This window comes from Tiliqua scincoides, chromosome 4 (genome assembly GCF_035046505.1).
Source record: "Tiliqua scincoides isolate rTilSci1 chromosome 4, rTilSci1.hap2, whole genome shotgun sequence".
NCBI classification, from domain to species: Eukaryota; Metazoa; Chordata; class Lepidosauria; order Squamata; family Scincidae; genus Tiliqua; species Tiliqua scincoides.
In genome coordinates, this window is record NC_089824.1 from 72,019,446 (window position 1) to 72,037,281 (window position 17,836).

The following is a 17,836-nucleotide window of genomic DNA, read 5'->3' on the forward strand; positions in this document are numbered from 1 at the left end:
AGACCTGGTTAGGATTGTGCCCTTAGTATTTGTAAGAAGAGTGGTGCCACCAGTGTGTATATGCAGTGGTGCCCTGTTGAGGGCGATAGCATGATGTTTTGGAACAGTACCTTTCCCCCTCCTGGGGGAGGGGCTGCAGTGGAATGCTGCAGAGGAACACTATTCAGTCCCCAGTGGCAATGTGCTGAAAAACAAAAGAGATTCTGATGAGTGTTTGGTCTGCAGTTGCAACAGTTGGAACCCCTGACATTCACCAAAAGGGAGCTCTTAGCTGTGGCTAAAGGAAAGGCTAGTTAGACAACACAATCAACACAGAGATACATGTGATAATCCTGAAGGATCAGGAGGTGGGGGTAGATGCATAAGGCATAGATGCAGAAACTCGTCCTCATACCTCAATTTCCTCCCCATTTTGGCTTTTCTTCCTGTGGAGTTACTACTACTTACTACTACTACTTACTACTCAGAAGTAAGTCCCATTAGAGTCAATGTGGCTTACTCCCAGGAAAGTGTGAACAGGATTGGGCTGCCACTTATCCGCAGATTGGGTCTGGCCTTCCCCAGTGCGCGCATCCCCCTTGTGTACCCTGGGGAGGCGAGGGGAGTTCTACTCCCTTCACCTCCAAAGCGGCCTCTGAGCTCAGGAGGCAAAAAAAACAATAGTTCCAGTTTCACGAAGAAAGCAGAAGTGATGTTTTTAATGCCTTATCACTTCTGCTTTCTCCATGAAACTGGAAATAGTGTTTTTTTGCCTCCTGAACTCGGCAGAGGCTGGGGACACACATCCCCAGCCTCTGCTAAGCTCAGTGGCACCTCCAGAGGTGAGGGGAGCAGACCCCTCATCTCTGGGGGGGGGGATAACCCCAGTACTGTAGGGATTGGTGTTCGCACATAGCCACAGTTTTAGGTATGGGGGGGGTTTCCAGAATGGAACCCCCGTGAATAAGGAGGCATGCCTGTATCAGATCCTGCCTGTTTACTTTTAATTTTTTGCTTTCTTATGTTTGGTTTGCTTGATTCTATTAGATAATCATTTTCATTGTCACTTAATTTTTATTGTTAATAAGGAGGCATGCCTGTATCATATCTTGCCTGTTTACTTTTAATTTTTTGCTTTCTTATCTTTGGTTTGCTTGATTCTATTAGATAATCATTTTCATTTTCACTTAATTTTTATTGTTGATAGTATTAGAATCTTAATATTAATAATAAAAAGAGAGAGGCTGTTCATGTGAAAATAAGAGCAATTCATATGTGCTTTGACCTTTCTTTATTCAAGGTGGATCAAAATCTTAGATTTATGATACTAATGGATGGTGTTCATCCTGAAATGGATACTTGCATCATTGTTGAATATAAAGGTATTTTATTCTTACCATTGTTACTTTGTTGCTTTTTACAGCTGATGAGTCTAATCTCTCCCATATAGGGGCCTGTCTTTCTTACTGCTTCAGACCATTGGTCCATCTATGTAGGTATATGGACTGGAAGCAGCACTCCAGGATTTCAGACAGGGATCCTTCCCAGTCCTGCCAGGCAAGAGCAGGGATTGAACCTGGGCCCTCCTGGAGCTCATCTACTGAGCCACAGTCCCCCATTTCTTACCTTCAAGTATTAAAATAGCTTAGAAAGGTCCTCTTCTGCATCCTGCCAATACCTGTACTATGTTTGGTTGGGATGTGTGAGAGGGGTTTGCACTTGAAGTTTGGTATGCCTGTCCCAGGGAGGCCCTTTCTATATTGGCCTTCTATATTGGCCTATATAGAAAGAGGCCAATATCTCTTTCTATATTGGCCTTCTGCAGCTGTGTAAAAGCCTTTCTTTTCAAAGAAGACTCCGAGCTGCTAAAAATTGTTCTCTTGATTAATTGTTCTCATCTAGCTGCTTTTAGCCATCCTTCTTCTTCCTTCCCCTTACCTCCTTAGCTTCATTACAGAGCTGTGATGTTTCTTTGAACTATGCAGCTTTTGTGAAACTGGGAACTTCAGGTTTAACTCCAGCTCTCACACTGGGATGTTAAGCCAACTTCAGACTCTGGTTCCACATAATTGGAAACCAAAGTTAAACCACAGTTTGTGGCTTTGCATCAGCTGTGTGTAGAGTTAACTGAGAATCAGAACACCATGTTGAGGTAAAAATGAGACTGAACATTTATTTCCCCTTCAGCTATTACTCTATTTGCATAGTGCCAGCTAGAGACCCTGGTGCTTATGCAGCTAACACTGCACTGAAGAGAAACATGATTCCTAGTTTGAGATTACAGGAGAAAAGGGAAGGGGTAATCTACAGCTCTCATGTGCATATTATCAAGGAAAGGGTAATCTGCAGCTCTCATGTGCATATTATCAAGGAAAGGGTAATCTGCAGCTCTCATGTGCATATTATCATTGTAGGAAACTATGGTTTCTCATAACATCTAAACCAGTCCATTATTTGTCTTCACTATGTTCATAATTTCCCTTACATGTGGATAGAACACTATTTGGTATTCTGTACTCAGTGGATTTATGTGGTGACAGAAGAGGATCAGGTCTGTCTTAATACCAATCATCCATGAAAACACTTAACTTGTTAAACCAGAGTATGTGGACTGAGGCTGATTTAGTCCTTTTGAAGTCAATGAGAGTTAAATCTAAGTATCCCGACATTGTCTCCTATACAAGAAAGCAATGAATGAATGACTTTTATGAAGACAACAAAAATGGAAATGTATTACCCATAGGTACTGTAGAAGGACATAATGAGAGCACTTGGAAATATCAAGGAAAATGCTCAAAACAGACCAAATGTGCAAATGGCAAATGTTATTCAAGTACAGAGCAGTTACCACTTTTTCATAGGATTCCACCCTACCCTGCTTACCCTCCCCCAAAACAGAAAGCTGGTAGGAAGCACAATGACAATGATTTTAAAATTTCATTGTGAGCATATTTTTATGTAGGGCATAAGATCCTCAACACAGTGGACTGCACCAGGCCCAATGGCGGAAAGCTTCCTGGAAACGTTGATCTTATGATGAGCGACTTTGCAGGTGGAGCATCAGGCTTCCCCATGACCTTCAGTGGAGGAAAATACACTGGTAATGAAAACACTGAGAAAAGATTTGAACTCTGGAATACTTTGAAGCCTCCATGGTTAAGCCAACTCTCTCAGTTCCCAATTACTCTTTGTGAGAGACAAAGGGGTCATTCATACCTGGATGTCTATTATCCAGTGAACTAAAAGCTTGATGACTAGAAGTTGAATGTGTGGCAGTGCCAGATTATGGAGAGGACCCTGGGGCAAAGCTCTGCATGGGACTCCAAGGCACCTTGGGTCCCCATCTCTCCAGTGTACTGGCACATGACAGGGGCGGCTCCTCTCACCTTTCTCACTCGTGAATTGGGGAGAACTTTGGTGGTGATCGTTCCTCCCCTGCCTTGGAGGGTAGGAGAAAGTGCTGCTGTCCCAAGCCTGGCACGTGGGTCATTTGCCCCCATTGCCCTGCCTGGTTACACCACTGACTTGCACTCATATGAATTAATAAAGCTGTGTGTAAAGATTATTATTACATGGTACCAGGATAGTAACACTTTGCCTTTAAAAAATGAATTAATTAATCTCAAATATAAAATAATTCATATGAGTTTTTGCCCAATTTCCACTGGCAAATTGGAGCAAAAAAAGTCTTGGGGAAAAAACAGAAAAAAATAAAATGGGTTTCACATTCCCAAGACTTTCCAGGCCTTCACGCCTTTACTTCTGAGCAATAAAGTCCTAAATCCAGTCCAGTGTAACACTGGAAACAAACATATGAACTTCCGAGAAAAACCCAACCACACTTGCAAGATCTGACACAGAGACCCTGCGCTCTTGTTACCATCTCTTGTGGATGTAAGATCAATAATCATGAGGGGCCGAATCTTTTCAGTACTTGCCCCAATTGATGTGAGATGCCCTCTTCCAGAAGGTGCATTTGGTCTCAGCATTGGATGCTTTCTAGAAGCAGGAAGAATTTGCTGGTTCGATCAAGAGTTTGAGCCACTATCTGGTAAACTTAGGTCCCAATCCTATCTATTCTCCCCTGCCTACTGAAGCAGCAATGCCAAAAAGGCTACTGCTGCTTCCGGGGGGGGGGGGGGGAGAATTGCAGCGTTCACCTCTGAGGGAACATTCTTTCCCTTACCTGAGATAAGTCTCTTCAGCATGGGGCGGGTCTACTTGAACCTGCACTAGCAAATTCACTGGTGCAGGTCCACTTTGAACCGCACTGCAGGATCAGGTCTGGGAAGGGGGCTAGGATTTGGTGACCACTGCTGCTGCTAAACCCACACCATTTCATCTGCAATTTGCCTTTCCCCTGCCCCCATTGCTGTCCCATTCTGCCCCACTCCTGTCACCATCTTGTTTGGCACTCCTGTACCTGCTGAAAGACCATCAGAAGGAGTGAGTTCCGTAACCTAGGCACCACCACTGAAACAGCCCTGCCCCAGACCACAGCCAACTGCACTTCAAAAAAAGGTGGGACAAAGATCTTAATGTTCTTGCAGATTTGTACAGGAGGAGCTGCCCCTTTAGGAATCCTGACCCTAAACTATTCAGAAGCTGGGCCACTCCTCTTAATGAACTGCTGTGGACTCATGGCTACTACCGGAGTTGGTGCACACCACCTTTCTCCCAGCCACCCCTTGAAACAGCAGAGAGGGCAAAGCAATGAAGAGAGAAGCTAAGACTGACCATGGAGAGTGGCACCTATCCCCATTTCCTTCCTCTCTGCCCCTAAGCAGGACAATAGCATAGGCAGAGAGCCAGGTGGTGGCAGAATGCACCCTTGTCCTTCTTATCCCCCCTCCCCTACTGCTGCCCTTAAAAAGACAGGGAAGTAGGCAGGAAATTGATAGAAGAGTCAGCAGCAGGGAGAAAATATAAGAGGAAGAAGGTAATTGGGGAGGTAAAATGTGTGTGGCATATTCTGTGCACTGCAGGGAGCACAACACTCAGGCTCAATCCCAGACAGCAAAAGGCTTGAGCTGGACCTCCTCAGTCCCTATAACAAGTTTGCAACAATCACTCAGAAGTAGCCATCACTGGCCATCACTCAGAAGTAGCTGTAGTTTTCTGACACTTTTCAAGGACTACATATAGCATGCTACATATAGCATGCTACAGTAATCAAGCCTCAATATGGCCAAGGGATGGATGATATTGGCCAGGTCTGCTCTCTCTAAGTGCATCTGCAGAAACTGGGCATATACTCACAACACATAAGCATTCAGAAGCAATTCCTGGTCAGAAGCAAAGCCAGGTCCAGGATTGCCCCCAGACTGCAGGATCTGATCCTTTGGGCAAACTCTATGCTGTCCAGAACAGGCATTTCACCTGCTTTCAGACTGGCCTCTATTTTGCCAGAAAGTACCTCTGTCTTGTCCAGATTCAATGTACAGGATCACATGGAGACATAACATCAGAACAGAACTTGTTGCTCTGCTGGAAGTGTGAAGGGGGTGATTGAAAAAGAAAAACATAACAGTCAGAATTCTTGCAACACAGTTAAGGATGCAATCCTCTTACATACACCTGGGAGCAAGTCCCATTGAGCTCAGTGGGACTTGTGAATCTACATCCATAGGTTGAACTTAAGGTGTTTTCTTGCACATGTAACTCTCACAAGCACTTTGGCATTTCAGAGGCATGGAAAGCACAATTTATTAAAACTGAAAGGAAGAAGCTGCTGAATTATAAGGCCCAGCTGGTTACTGACCTGAAGCCAAAAATTTTTTGTCCTTTTGCTGGATACTTTGTTGAAGCTCATCCTTCTGACAGGTACTATCATTCATTCCACCTTTATTGGCATAAAGACAGGTACTATCTTCTGATTGACTCACAGTACACAGGATTTATCATAGCTTAAGTGGAAAAGTGAGCAAATAGGAAGTGATGTGTCCATGCTTGCTGCTGACAAAGTGATGAATGGGGGCCCAGCTAGTCATGGGACAAAACTTATGTGACTAGAATCCCCCACTTTTTTTCCATCTCAAAAAGCTGCCACAGGGGCTCCAATTTGTATTGGTGCCACAGAGTTGGGGGGGGGGGGGTCTACAGTGGTTATTTCAAGCAGAAAGGAGATTGGATGTTCTAGTCAAGGAATTCCCAAATCATGCCTAATTTGGCTCTCAAGATAGCTTCCAAATTTAACAAGTAAAATTTCCCTCGCAGACAATGCCAGTGCCATGGGGAGGGATCCAGGCCGGTAGTGGGGCCTAGTGCATCCAGCTGCCTGATCCCTTGCGGTGGCAGTGGTGGTGCCAGTTGACCAACAGATTTGTGCTGCCACTACCTTTCTGCCAGACTCACAAACTTATGAGGGAGATTTTTAAGGTTTACCTGTATTGATATGTCTTCTTATGTAAACTTATGTATTTGTCTAACTCAAGTAATGTATATTGTTCTCTGAAACTGGTTCTCGGGCCTACAAATATGGATGCAGACTTTAGTTGTGCAGTTTCTGCTTACGCAGATAAGAAGGAATGTGTTTTTCAGCTTTGACTGTGGCTGACATCCAGGGACTTTTGCAAGGGAACAGATATATCAGGAAGATTGTCAGAAAGTACTAGGGCGCAATGACCCGGGTTTATGAATTCTGGAAAGTTTCGAAAGTCCCGAGAAGCCAAATTGGGTCATGGTTGCTATTGCACAGTTGTTTTTCTTCTGTTATAAAAATGATCACAAAAGGGGAGGTACAAGGGGTATGGTCTTGTCCTTGACAAGTCTGTTCGAGCCTGTTAGCTAATAAACCATCTGAAAGAGCGCAACTCTTGATTTCTGCTCCTAATTGGAAAACAAAGAAATCCAAATTCTTTCTATCACTTACAAAGAAGGTGGATGAAGAGGAACGATTGCATGAGCCAAGCCTTATGTGGCAACTAATGCTTCTCCCACCTTACCTATCTTCTTCCAAAGACCCTGGCAATGATCAGGGGTCGCTGGCAAAAAATAAAAAATTGGATGGTAGGAGGTAGAGGAGTTACCAGCAAAAGATTTGGTAGAGAAAGCAGAGTCTCCTTTTTTCCCACCCTCCAAAGATGCGCAGGAATCTGGCATTAGTTCCACTTATAGATGACTAGGAGAATTACTGCAAATAATCAGAAATGTGACATACGTTACTCATCAATATGAGGAAGAATTACATCAAACACAAAGCAACACCCCTGACTTTCTCAAGCACTGGAAATATCAAAACATACATTTAGACCTAGCCTCCATGAGGAAAACACAACTGGAGGCTATTCTGAGCAGAAAAATGGCCAACAGATAAAGGAAGAAACATACCCTCTCCTTCCCTTGCTGAAAATGGCAGCCTTTTCATTTTAAGGAACAGTGTGTTCATTACATGTAGTTTTCCCATTACCTCCTAGTAATCTGCTTAGCATTGAAACTTAAGAGGGAGAACACCAAATAATCCTAGAATAAATGCTGGAATAACACCAAATAATCCTAGAATAAATAAGTGTCCTCTTGAGGCTTTGTCATTTCCCTGACTAAGTTCTAGAAAAGTCATAAAACAAAATGTTGGATTTTTAACAGCATGGATTTTAATCCTTTGATACAATCACGGTCTTCTTATCCAGATATGATGAACTGTTGGATTAAATGCAGGACACTTCTCCATCTTGTTCTCATAGCTTTCACCATGGCACAAATTGTTGTGGGCTGGTAGATGCCCTTCTAAATGTGGATGGCATATTCTGCTCATGGAACATCTGTTTTATGCATTCATCCCTGCTAAAGTATTGCCAAGACAAGTAAAACAAACCCTTTAATGGGTAAAAATGCCCTTTATAAGAACTAGTGCAAAACAAGAAGCACAGGAATAGCACAAAACCTACCTATTTTAGCACTGCTGATGCACAAATATTTATCCAACAGTTAGTGGTGATTTTCCTTCTGCTCATGGTTCTTTGGATCCAATCCTATAATAAAAAATCTGATTGTGTCTCCTTCCTTGATCTAGTTATATCAGAGAAACAAACCTTAAAAATGATCCAAGTGACCTGAATAGACTAATTCAAAAAAATTCCAGTGAAGTTTCAACATGGACTCCAAAACCAGGAGCCACATTGGATTTAGCAAGGATGCTGACAGATCCAACAGACAGGTAATCTGAATTTTTACCAATTAATTTATACAAGTGTGTTCCAAAAGTTTTCACACAAGCAAGGCAGTTAACCAACCTTTCCTGAAACTTAGGCAGCCCAATCCTAACCTGTGTTGGAACAGCGCAGTAGCCTGCACTATATGCAGCACAGGTTAGGAGGTGGCTGGAATGCAAGTCAGAGTAAGGGGATATTTATCCCCTTACCCAGAGTTGTGAGCCAGCCACCCCTATGGGGTGACTCAGATTTGTGCTAGCAAAATCACTGGCGCAAATCTAAGCAGCTGGGTGTAATGTTGGGCTGGCTGGGAGGGGGGCTAGTATCCAGCCTAAGGTGCCAAGGCCAGTCCCACCCTCCCCCTAGGCCTGGTCCATCCACCTGCCCACCTTCCCCCCACCCAAAAACGCCCCCATTCCACCACTCTCTCCAATCCCCTGCGCCAGCCTCCCTCGGGCTGGCGCAAACCGACCAGGTCTGCTGCAGGATCTGACACTAGAATGCCTGTGTGCATCCTCCAGCTGGCCTACCCAGTTCACTAGCCATCGTGAATGTGCTTTACAGCATGTTCAAGACACTCTTGAGCCAGTGTAAGGGACTTGTGCTGGTTAAGCACACAGTTTGGATTGCACTCTTAGTCAATATGGGCACGAGAAAATGACCTGAAAGTATGGGAAGGTAACTGCTGGTAACACTTGGGGACTTCCACTGGGAAAAGAAACCCCCAAATACTTCATTCTTCTATCAATAGCAGAAATGAAAAGTTTCTCATGAGACTAGAGGTAAGAGCTGTTGTGAAATCAGTATCTGGTCGCTCAACCCTGTCCTGTTCTCTGACTGCAGCTCAGTGTTAGAGAACCTATTTTGCATGAAGAGGCACAGCCTGAAGAGGCACATTTTAGGAGATGGCATAAACTACACCTTAGTTTTGATTTTCTCATATCCATTTATATTACCTTGATGAAAAAAGAATCAGTGTGGACAGATGGAAAATACTGTATAGTCATCTATTGCACAGAAGCACCCAAACACTCACAGCAATCAGATAGCAAAAGTCTCATTTCCTTCAATGAACCTTAGATAGTAAAAGTCTCGTTTCCTTCAATGAACCTTATGCTGATTCATGCTCAAGCAATCTGATTATTATTACCTACAAATCCTGTTTTCTCTCTTTCAGTTTGGGAATTATGGATCCTCCAGCAGGGACAAAGCTTTTCAAAGAGTCATGGGACTTTAAACCTTATATACAATCACTCAGAGCTGCAATTGATGATGAGATATTCTTCTATTCCTCCTGGGTGAAAGAATACTATATCTGGGCAGGGTTTAAAGGCTACAACCTTGTGATCAGGGTAGGTTGATATACAGACATACTGTACCATATATATTTTTTTCAGAGAAAAAAGTCTTCCTTCCTTCAAGAACACACTCCAGAAGACTTTCCTTATTCATCCATTGTAACTGTCAGGGCCCCTCCCAGGTGCCCTGACCCCCGACTTACCCGGGAGCAGGCACCCCATGCCCAGGGTGGGGAGGCTTCCCTGCCCTTGAGGGGGGCAAAGAAGGTTGGCTCACCCCAACCAGACAGAGGGGGCTGGCAGGACAAACAAGGAACACAGAAGGAAACAAGCTAGGAACAGGAAAGGCCTTTTCTGCCCCACCTGGAGGAAGGGGAGGGGCCAAAAAGGGGGCAGGCTTGCTCCATAAAACAGGGAAGCCAGGGATGAGAGGGAGGCAGTGTGAAGCAGGGAGCTGTGAGATGAACAGCTCCTGCTCCCAAGCCAGGTGTGGCAGCTCTGCTAAGGAGGAGGAGGACAAGGGTGCTGGAACCCCTCCAGCCAATCTGAGGCCTCCCTGGGGGTGGAACAAGCCTGCTGCAGGCTCCTCCAGGGGTGGGCCCCTACAGTAGCAAGAACACTGGAATTCCCTGGTATCTTAAAGCTTGCTTCATCAGATGCATGGACAGTGATAATGTTCTATATATAGCAGCTGGTGATTGTAGGTGCTGACAGCTCCAGATCAATATGTGACATCCATCAACAAATATAAGTTCCCTTATTTTTCAGATAAACTATTAAATGCAATAAACATATTTGATAACTGGCAATAGTTCCCAGTATATATGAATTTCTGAACATTCACAGAATTTGTCTGGAATTCTCAATGTTCAGCTATAACACTGACATTGACTAAATTTCAGGCATTAAGTGCAACATACATATCCAGAAAGGTATAACAACACAGGAGGCTGAGGGCCCAATCCTATCCAATCTTCTAGTGCTGATGCAGTTGCGCCAATAGGGTGTGTGGCAGACATCCTGTGGCAGAGCAGCAGTCACCAGGGCCTCGTTAAGGTATGGGAACATGTGTTTTCTTTCCATAGGGCTGCATTGTGGCTACATTGGAGTTGGATAGGATTGGGCCCTGATACAACAACAACCCCACTGCCCTGCCCACCACAGGCAGTGCAGTTGGGGAAGGTCAAGACTTTGGCAGGCTAGTCCTCTTGCCCTTCTGAGCCAGGGGGAAGAGTCCAAGTCAGACCACCATCCTGGAATTGGGAGGATCTGGCAGAATTAGACTCTGCCCTTATGGTTCAGGGGTGGATTGGTTGGGTTCTTCATTATTCCCACCATTCCTTACCAACAGGAGGAAGACATGCATCTGATTAGCCCAAACACTGGGCTTATCCACAGATAGTGGTGTCAGAATGTCAACATTCCGTACTCTATGTTGTTGGTATCCTTCAGTCTCGGAAGACTATGGTGTCACGCTCTGAATGGTGGTTCTGGAACAGAGTGTCCTCTCCAGTGCACAAAGCCTAGGTAAAGTAGGTATGGAGGATAGGCTGTTACCCATGCAGCAAATCCCCCCTCTCCACGTCGCTGAAATGGTCCAATGGAAAGGCAGAGGCCAATACGGTTGGTTCCAGCGGCGTCACAGGAGTTGTCAGAACGTGACTGTGTTCAGCCATGAACTGCCTCAGGGACTCCGGCTCAGGATTTTGACTCGAGGTTGACTCCTGAAGCCTTTTCCATAACTGGATGTAGCCACAAAGCAGTGGAGGTTTGGGATCAGAGTTTTCCTTCTGTCAGATGAGCTGCCTTCCCAGGCTAAGGAGTCCCATCTACCCAAACTCTATATGAATGCATCAGAGACTCAGCTGATAACAGCTTAAACCAATTTAGTTCAGCACATAAGGTTACACAAAAACAAAAAAGTAAATTCAACATTACAAAGGACATTTACATGACACATGCTATTGAAAAATAACCAGAACTTGATGTCCCACATTAACTTAGAATAACTCTCATCCCACCTCAGCTTCAAACCTGAAGAGCAACTTCCTCAACTCATCATACTCCTGACTGAAGCAAATACTCTAGTTGAAGGATGGAAGAATTCTCCTTTCAACCACACACACACTCCCTCTTTTATACTTCCAAACTCTAACCAAACAATTCTTTCCCCACTGCCCTTAATTACCAATCTCTCATAGCTGCTTTAGGGCCCAATCCTATCCAATTTTCCAGTGCTGGTGCAGCTGTGCAAATGGGGCATGCACTGCATCCTGTGGTGGAGAGTCAGGGCCCAATCCTATCCAACTTTCCAGCTCTGGTGTAGCCAAAATGCAATCTTGTGGTAAGGGAACACATGTTCCCATACCTTGAGAAAGCCCCAGTGATTGCCCCTCTACCACAGGGTGCAGCACACACTACACTAGCACAACTGCACCAGCACTGGAAAATTGGATAGGATTGGGCTCTCAGTTACAGAGGCCCCCTCAAGATACAGGAACATGTGTTGCCTTACCTTGGGCTGCATTGCAGTTGCACTAGTGCTGGAAGTTGGATAGGATTCAGCCCTCAATGAGAAAACTGCTCAAAGTAAAATCAGACCTGAGCTAAAGCAACAGCAAGACAAGCTTATTTAAAGGGCAATCAGGTCAAGGCCAGATACTTTTACCTATTCTTCACAGGTGGGTCAGGGGACAATAGGTGTTTTCCTCTCTCGATTTACTTTGGTCTGTATCAGGTGATGATAACTCTACTTTTGATTTACCTAAAATCACATCACAGAAGAGGGAGCGAATAAACTGTCAAGCTCTGTATCTTTTCAGGGCCATGTCTACCAGCAATCTGTTCAAGACAGAGCAAGCCCTTGCTAGGGAGGAAGAGAGACACATGATCTCAAAGGACATTGAAAAAACAAAGGGTAGCATATACTGACTAGTGCTTTGCTCCAAGGACAGTAGAACCATTCCATTGGTGCACAGACTCTTGGAGAAAGCAGAAAAGGTCTTTGTGTGAGTGGAATGCTCCTTTCATTTACCAGTTGGGAGGCTATCCAGAGCAGCCCATATCCAAAAAAGGAGAAAGCAAGCAGAAACAGCTAGAATCTCCAAAGTTATTGGGACTGCATAATAAATCTCCTTGTTTGCCAACAAATATGCAGTGCAATAAAAGCTATTCTCTTTTGTCATGATTTTAATTGCCATATCCAGATGATAGAAACAGATGACGATTTCAATCCGTTGCCTCGAGGCTACAACTATTTGGTGGATTTTTTGGACTTATCATTCCCAGTGGAAAGACCAAGCAGAGACCATCCCTATGAAGAAGTAAGTAGCACATTTATAATACAAACTTGTTTCTTCTCTCATTTGCCAAACCATCATTGGCATCCTTCAATCTCGGGAAACTAAGGTATCACGCTCTGAAAAGTGGTTCTGGAACAGCGTCTAGTGTGGCTGAAAAGGCCAATTCAGGAGTGAAAATCCCTTCCACACTGGGAGCAAATGTAGTCTGTCCCTGGTGTGTCTCCCTGGCTACAGGCCTTCCTTCTTTGCCTCTTTGCCTCAGTCTGTTGGGCAAGTGCCTCTTCAAACTGGGAGAGGCCATGCTGCACAGCCTGCCTCCAAGCGGGACACTCAGAGGCCAAGATTTCCCACCTGTTGAGGTTCATTCCTAAGGCCTTCAGATCCCTCTTGCAGATGTCCTTGTATCGTAGCTGTGGTCTAGCTGTAGGACACTTTCCCTGCACGAGTCCTCCATAGAGGAGATCCTTTGGGATCCAGCCATCGCCCATTCTCACGACATGACCGAGCCAACGCAGGTGTTTCTGTTTCAGCAGTGCATACATGCTAGAAATTCCAGCTTGTTCCAGGACTATGTTGTTTGGAACTTTGTCCTGCCAGGTGATGCCGAGGAAACAACGGCGGCAGCGCATGTGAAAAGCTTTCAGTTTCCTCTCCTGTTGTGAGCGAAGAGTCCATGACTCGCTGCAGTACAGAAGTGTACTCAGGACGTGAGCTCTGTAGACCTGGATCTTGGTATGTTCTGTCAGCTTCTTGTTGGACCATACTCGCTCTGTGAGTCTGGAAAACGTGGTAGCTGCTTTACTGATACGTTTGTTTAGCTTGGTATTGAGAGAAAGAGTGTCAGAGATTGTTGAGCCAAGGTACACAAAGTCATGGACAACCTCCAGTTCAGGCGCAGAGATTGTAATGCAGGGAGGTGAGTCCACATCCTGAACCATGACCTGTGTTTTCTTAAGGCTGATTGTCAGACCAAAGTCTTGGCAGGGCTTGCTAAAACGATTCATGAGCTGCTGAAGATCTTTGGCAGAGTGGGCAGTGACAGCTGCATTGTCGGCAAAGAGGAAGTCACGCAGACATTTCAGCTGGACTTTGTACTTTGCTCTCAGTCTGGAGAGGTTGAAGAGCTTTCTATCTGATCTGGTCAGGAGATAGATGCCTTCTGTTGCAGTTCCAAAGACATGCTTCAGTAGGACAGCGAAGAAAATCTCAAACAAGGTCGGCGCGAGAACACAGCCCTGCTTCACTCCACTTTGGATGTCAAAGGGGTCTGATGTGGAGCCATCAAAGACTACAGTGCACTTCATGTCCTTGTGGAAAGACCTGATGATGCTGAGGAGCCTGGGTGGACATCCAATCTTGGGGAGAATCTTGAAGAGGCCATCCCTGCTGACCAGGTCTAAAGCCTTCGTGAGATCTATGAAGGCTATAAAGAGCGGCTGTTGTTCCCTGTATTTCTCCTGCAGCTGTCTAAGGGAGAATACCATATCAGTGGTGGACCTGTTGGCTCGGAATCTGCACTGCGATTCTGGATAGATGCTCTCTGCAAGTACCTGGAGCCTCTTTAGTGCAACTTGGGCAAACAGCTTGCCTACAACGCTAAGGAGAGAGATGCTGCCAAACCATTGGCAAATGGTTTGCCAAACCATTACCTGTTAATTGTACCAATCCATAGAAGACACTGGTCAGTCCTGTCCACTTTGACAGATGTTTTCTGTGGCTCCTTCAGCCAGGGTTCAAATTGTATGAATGCCACAAACAGATCCTTTAGTGTCATAGATACCCTAAGTAATTAATTAGAGTTAATTATCAATAGACACTCTGTCATCCCATTGTCTGTAGTTTTCTCTCCCCGCCCCACTCAAAGGGCAGTTCCTAAAGAAGACCTTTTCCTGCATCTCTTTCTGCATCCCTTCAAGGGATTCTTAAGAGCTTTCTAGTGCATGTTCAAAAGTAATTGCCTACTTCAGTACTCCTCCTTTTGTAACTGCTTGGAGTGATACCAGTGCTGCCATCTGATCATTCACCCTGCTGCCACCCCCCAATTCCTTCTAAGAAGAGTGAGCAAGAAGAGGATTGTAAGAAGAGCAAGTAAGAAAAGAATCTGGTGGCCTATTTTCCTCATGCCTAGTTCTGCTATAGAAGGTCAAAGTGGGATTGAAGAAGAAGAAGAAGAAGAAGAAGGTAGCGGGCCACTGTGATTCTGTTCAGTTCTGTTCCTGATCATTTCAGGTGAAAGGATCATAGCAGTGCCCCTGGCACCCTGTCACTGTCACTACTTCTACCTCCTCTTCCTCCTCCTTCTCCTACTCCTCTGAAACAGGCTGTGTGAGAGGATTCTGGAGAGGAAGGCTCGTCCTGACCAGCCTGTTCTGAAGATATGGACAGCACAGGAGGAGGAGTGGGTGGAGTCAGTGATGATGAGGGGGCTGTACTATTACTATTTGGCATCCTTCAGTCTCGGAAGACTATGGTGTCACGCTCTGAATGGTGGTTCTGGAACAGAGTGTCCTCTCCAGTGCGCAAAGCCTGGGTAAAGTAGGTATGGAGGATAGGCTGTTACCCATGCAGCAAATCCCCCCTCTCCACGTCGCTGAAATGGTCCAATGGAAAGGCAGAGGCCAATACGGTTGGTTCCAGCGGCGTCGCAGGAGTTGCCAGAACGTGACTGTGTTCAGCCATGAACTGCCTCAGGGACTCCGGATCCGGATTTTGCCTCGAGGTTGACTCCTGAAGCCTTTTCCATAACTGGATGTAGCCACAAGGCAGTGGAGGTTTGGGATCAGAGTTTTCCTTCTCTCAGATGAGCTGCCTTCCCAGGCTAACGAGTCCCATCTACCCGGTGGCTGTTTAGTCGCCTCTTACGACAAGTACAGCCAAACTGAGGGCCTATTCTTAGCCCCAGCCCCCAGGGGATAATAAGTGAGGGGGCTGTAGTGCATGCCTATGCCTACACTAACACATACACACAAACCAATTTAAGAGGGGCCAAAAATGTAGGCACCACTTCAGGTGCTGGTCTTGCTTGGGCCAGGCCTGTCTGCACTTGTCAAGGGCAAAAAGATTCCCAATAGCTTTTCGTTGAATCTGTACAGATGGGGTTTTTTTTAATTGTTTTTTGTTTTGCTACAGATAAGAACCCGGGTTAGCGTCATGAGACACGTCGTCAAGCATGGATTACTTTGGGATGATCTGTATATAGGATTCCAAACTCGGCTACAACGTGACCCTGACATCTACCATCACCAGTAAGCCTGCTACTGTACAGTATTCCTAATATTGTTGCCATGCTTGTTGTCAGTGTTTAACACAACTAGCCCACCAATGAGTCACAGTGAGCCAGTGTGGACTGGCAGAAGCAGAACCTCCTCTGCCCCATTGTGCCAGTGACCCGTTAACTATCCATACAACTCCCCACCCTTCCTAACCCAGTGGCAGCACCACTGCCATTGCTACTTCTCCTCTAACTTCTTCCTCCTCTTCCTTGTCTTTTGTACAGGCCAAAAGGAGGGAGGAAGTGTGAGAGGACTAGAGCAGTGTTTCTCAACCAGTGGTACAGGTACCACCAGTGGTACTTGAGATGGTGTCTGGTGGTACTTGCGGGACCCCTGGATACTTGCCACCCAGCAGCAAGACCGGTAACATGACACAACAGCAGTAGGAGGCTTGGCTCGGCAGACAGAGCTCCAAAGCTTTCTTTTCCACACTTGAAAAAGCCCTCATGTCCACCCTGAGCCTCTTATTGGTCTTGGTTGCATCACATCTGGCCTCCCAACCCAGAAGTAACTGGCAATGATTTCATCACCAGTTACTTCCAATGGTGAACCATGTGAAGTGGTTCAGTGGAGGACAAACGTTGAGAAACACTGGACTAGAGTGCTAATTTGGAGTGAAGATGCTCTAGCCCAGTTTTTCCCAAACTTTAAGCTGCTGAGACCCACCTTGTCCTCCACACTGGTTCGCAACCCATTGGTTGCTGTCACACTACAAAGCATTGCTGGAAGCCACTGGAGGCTGCTTCTGGATTGCGCTGGGCCCATGGCTCATTCCATTGGCCTCCACGGGCCCCAGAATGCTTTGTGGAAGCAAACAAGAAGTCATGGGCACAAGCCAGAGTCACTTCCAGGAGCTTCCACAAGGTATTCTGGTGCCAGCAGAGGCCAATGGAGGGGGTTGCAGGTCCAGCCTCCCAGTAAGGCTTTGCAGTGCTACAGCAAACATTGGGTCATGACCCACCACACATCATATTGCAACCCACTGGTGGGTCGCCACCCTCATATTGAGAAATGCTGCTCTAGCCTGTCACTCTATTCCTTCCACCTTTCCTTCCCCATCCTCTGTCTCTTCAGATGTAGGGAGCAAGAAAAGCAGGAAGAGGAGCACTATTGGCAGCGGCGGCCAAGTAGTTAAAACAGGCCTCCCTGTGCTCACACAAATGGCTGCTGGGAAGCCACATGGTCTTATCTGCTCATACATTACTCCCTCTCCATGAGACTACTCTGTGTGGGGGTGAGCCACAGGACACTCTGTAAGTCTGAGATACTAATCTATTTTCATATATTTTTGAAGGTTTTGGAATCATTTCCAAATAAAACTTCCTCTGACACCACCTGACTGGACATTGTTCCTGGCCCAGTGCAAACAACACGAAGTAAAGCCAATAAGGGGAATTAGTGATGAGTACTTCATCCTTCATCCTCCATGGAAAAGGGTAACAGGGACATATTCTGTCATGGTCACTGCAAAAATGGTCTTTGTTTCCTTGTACTACTTTGATTATCTTCCAAACATAATTCAGGATCTCTACCCACCCAGCCTTTGATCACTGGATTTTCTGCTAATGCTACCTGAAGTATGGAGCTGAAATTGTTCAATATTTTAAGATAGCTTATAAAATATAGTTAATACAGTTTAAAAATATAGTTAATAACAATACAGTTTCAACTGTTTTGTACCTTTATTCCTTGAGACATAAAATACAACAGATAAATTTCATGAAGATTGCCTGTTTCCATTTCTTTCTAAGGTAGTTATAGCTATAGTGACTCAAAGTGATCATTTTCATACAATTTAGTGTATTGTATGGTAGTGTATTGTACATTTTCATACA

The 17,836-nt window shown here is 45.3% G+C and overlaps 1 protein-coding gene across 1 annotated transcript in view; it reads left to right on the forward strand.

The window, feature by feature from the left end:
* Positions 1-17,548, forward strand: part of LOC136648338 (cytidine monophosphate-N-acetylneuraminic acid hydroxylase-like) — a 40,214-nt gene extending 22,666 nt beyond the window's left edge. The window contains exons 6-13 of the mRNA XM_066624448.1: positions 1,280-1,361; positions 2,942-3,079; positions 5,667-5,802; positions 7,991-8,134; positions 9,307-9,481; positions 12,634-12,750; positions 15,859-15,974; positions 17,296-17,548. Of these exons, the coding sequence (XP_066480545.1) occupies positions 1,280-1,361; positions 2,942-3,079; positions 5,667-5,802; positions 7,991-8,134; positions 9,307-9,481; positions 12,634-12,750; positions 15,859-15,974; positions 17,296-17,548 (1,161 nt within the window). The remainder of the gene's footprint in view (positions 1-1,279; positions 1,362-2,941; positions 3,080-5,666; positions 5,803-7,990; positions 8,135-9,306; positions 9,482-12,633; positions 12,751-15,858; positions 15,975-17,295) is intronic.
* Positions 17,549-17,836: the final 288 nt, after the last annotated feature.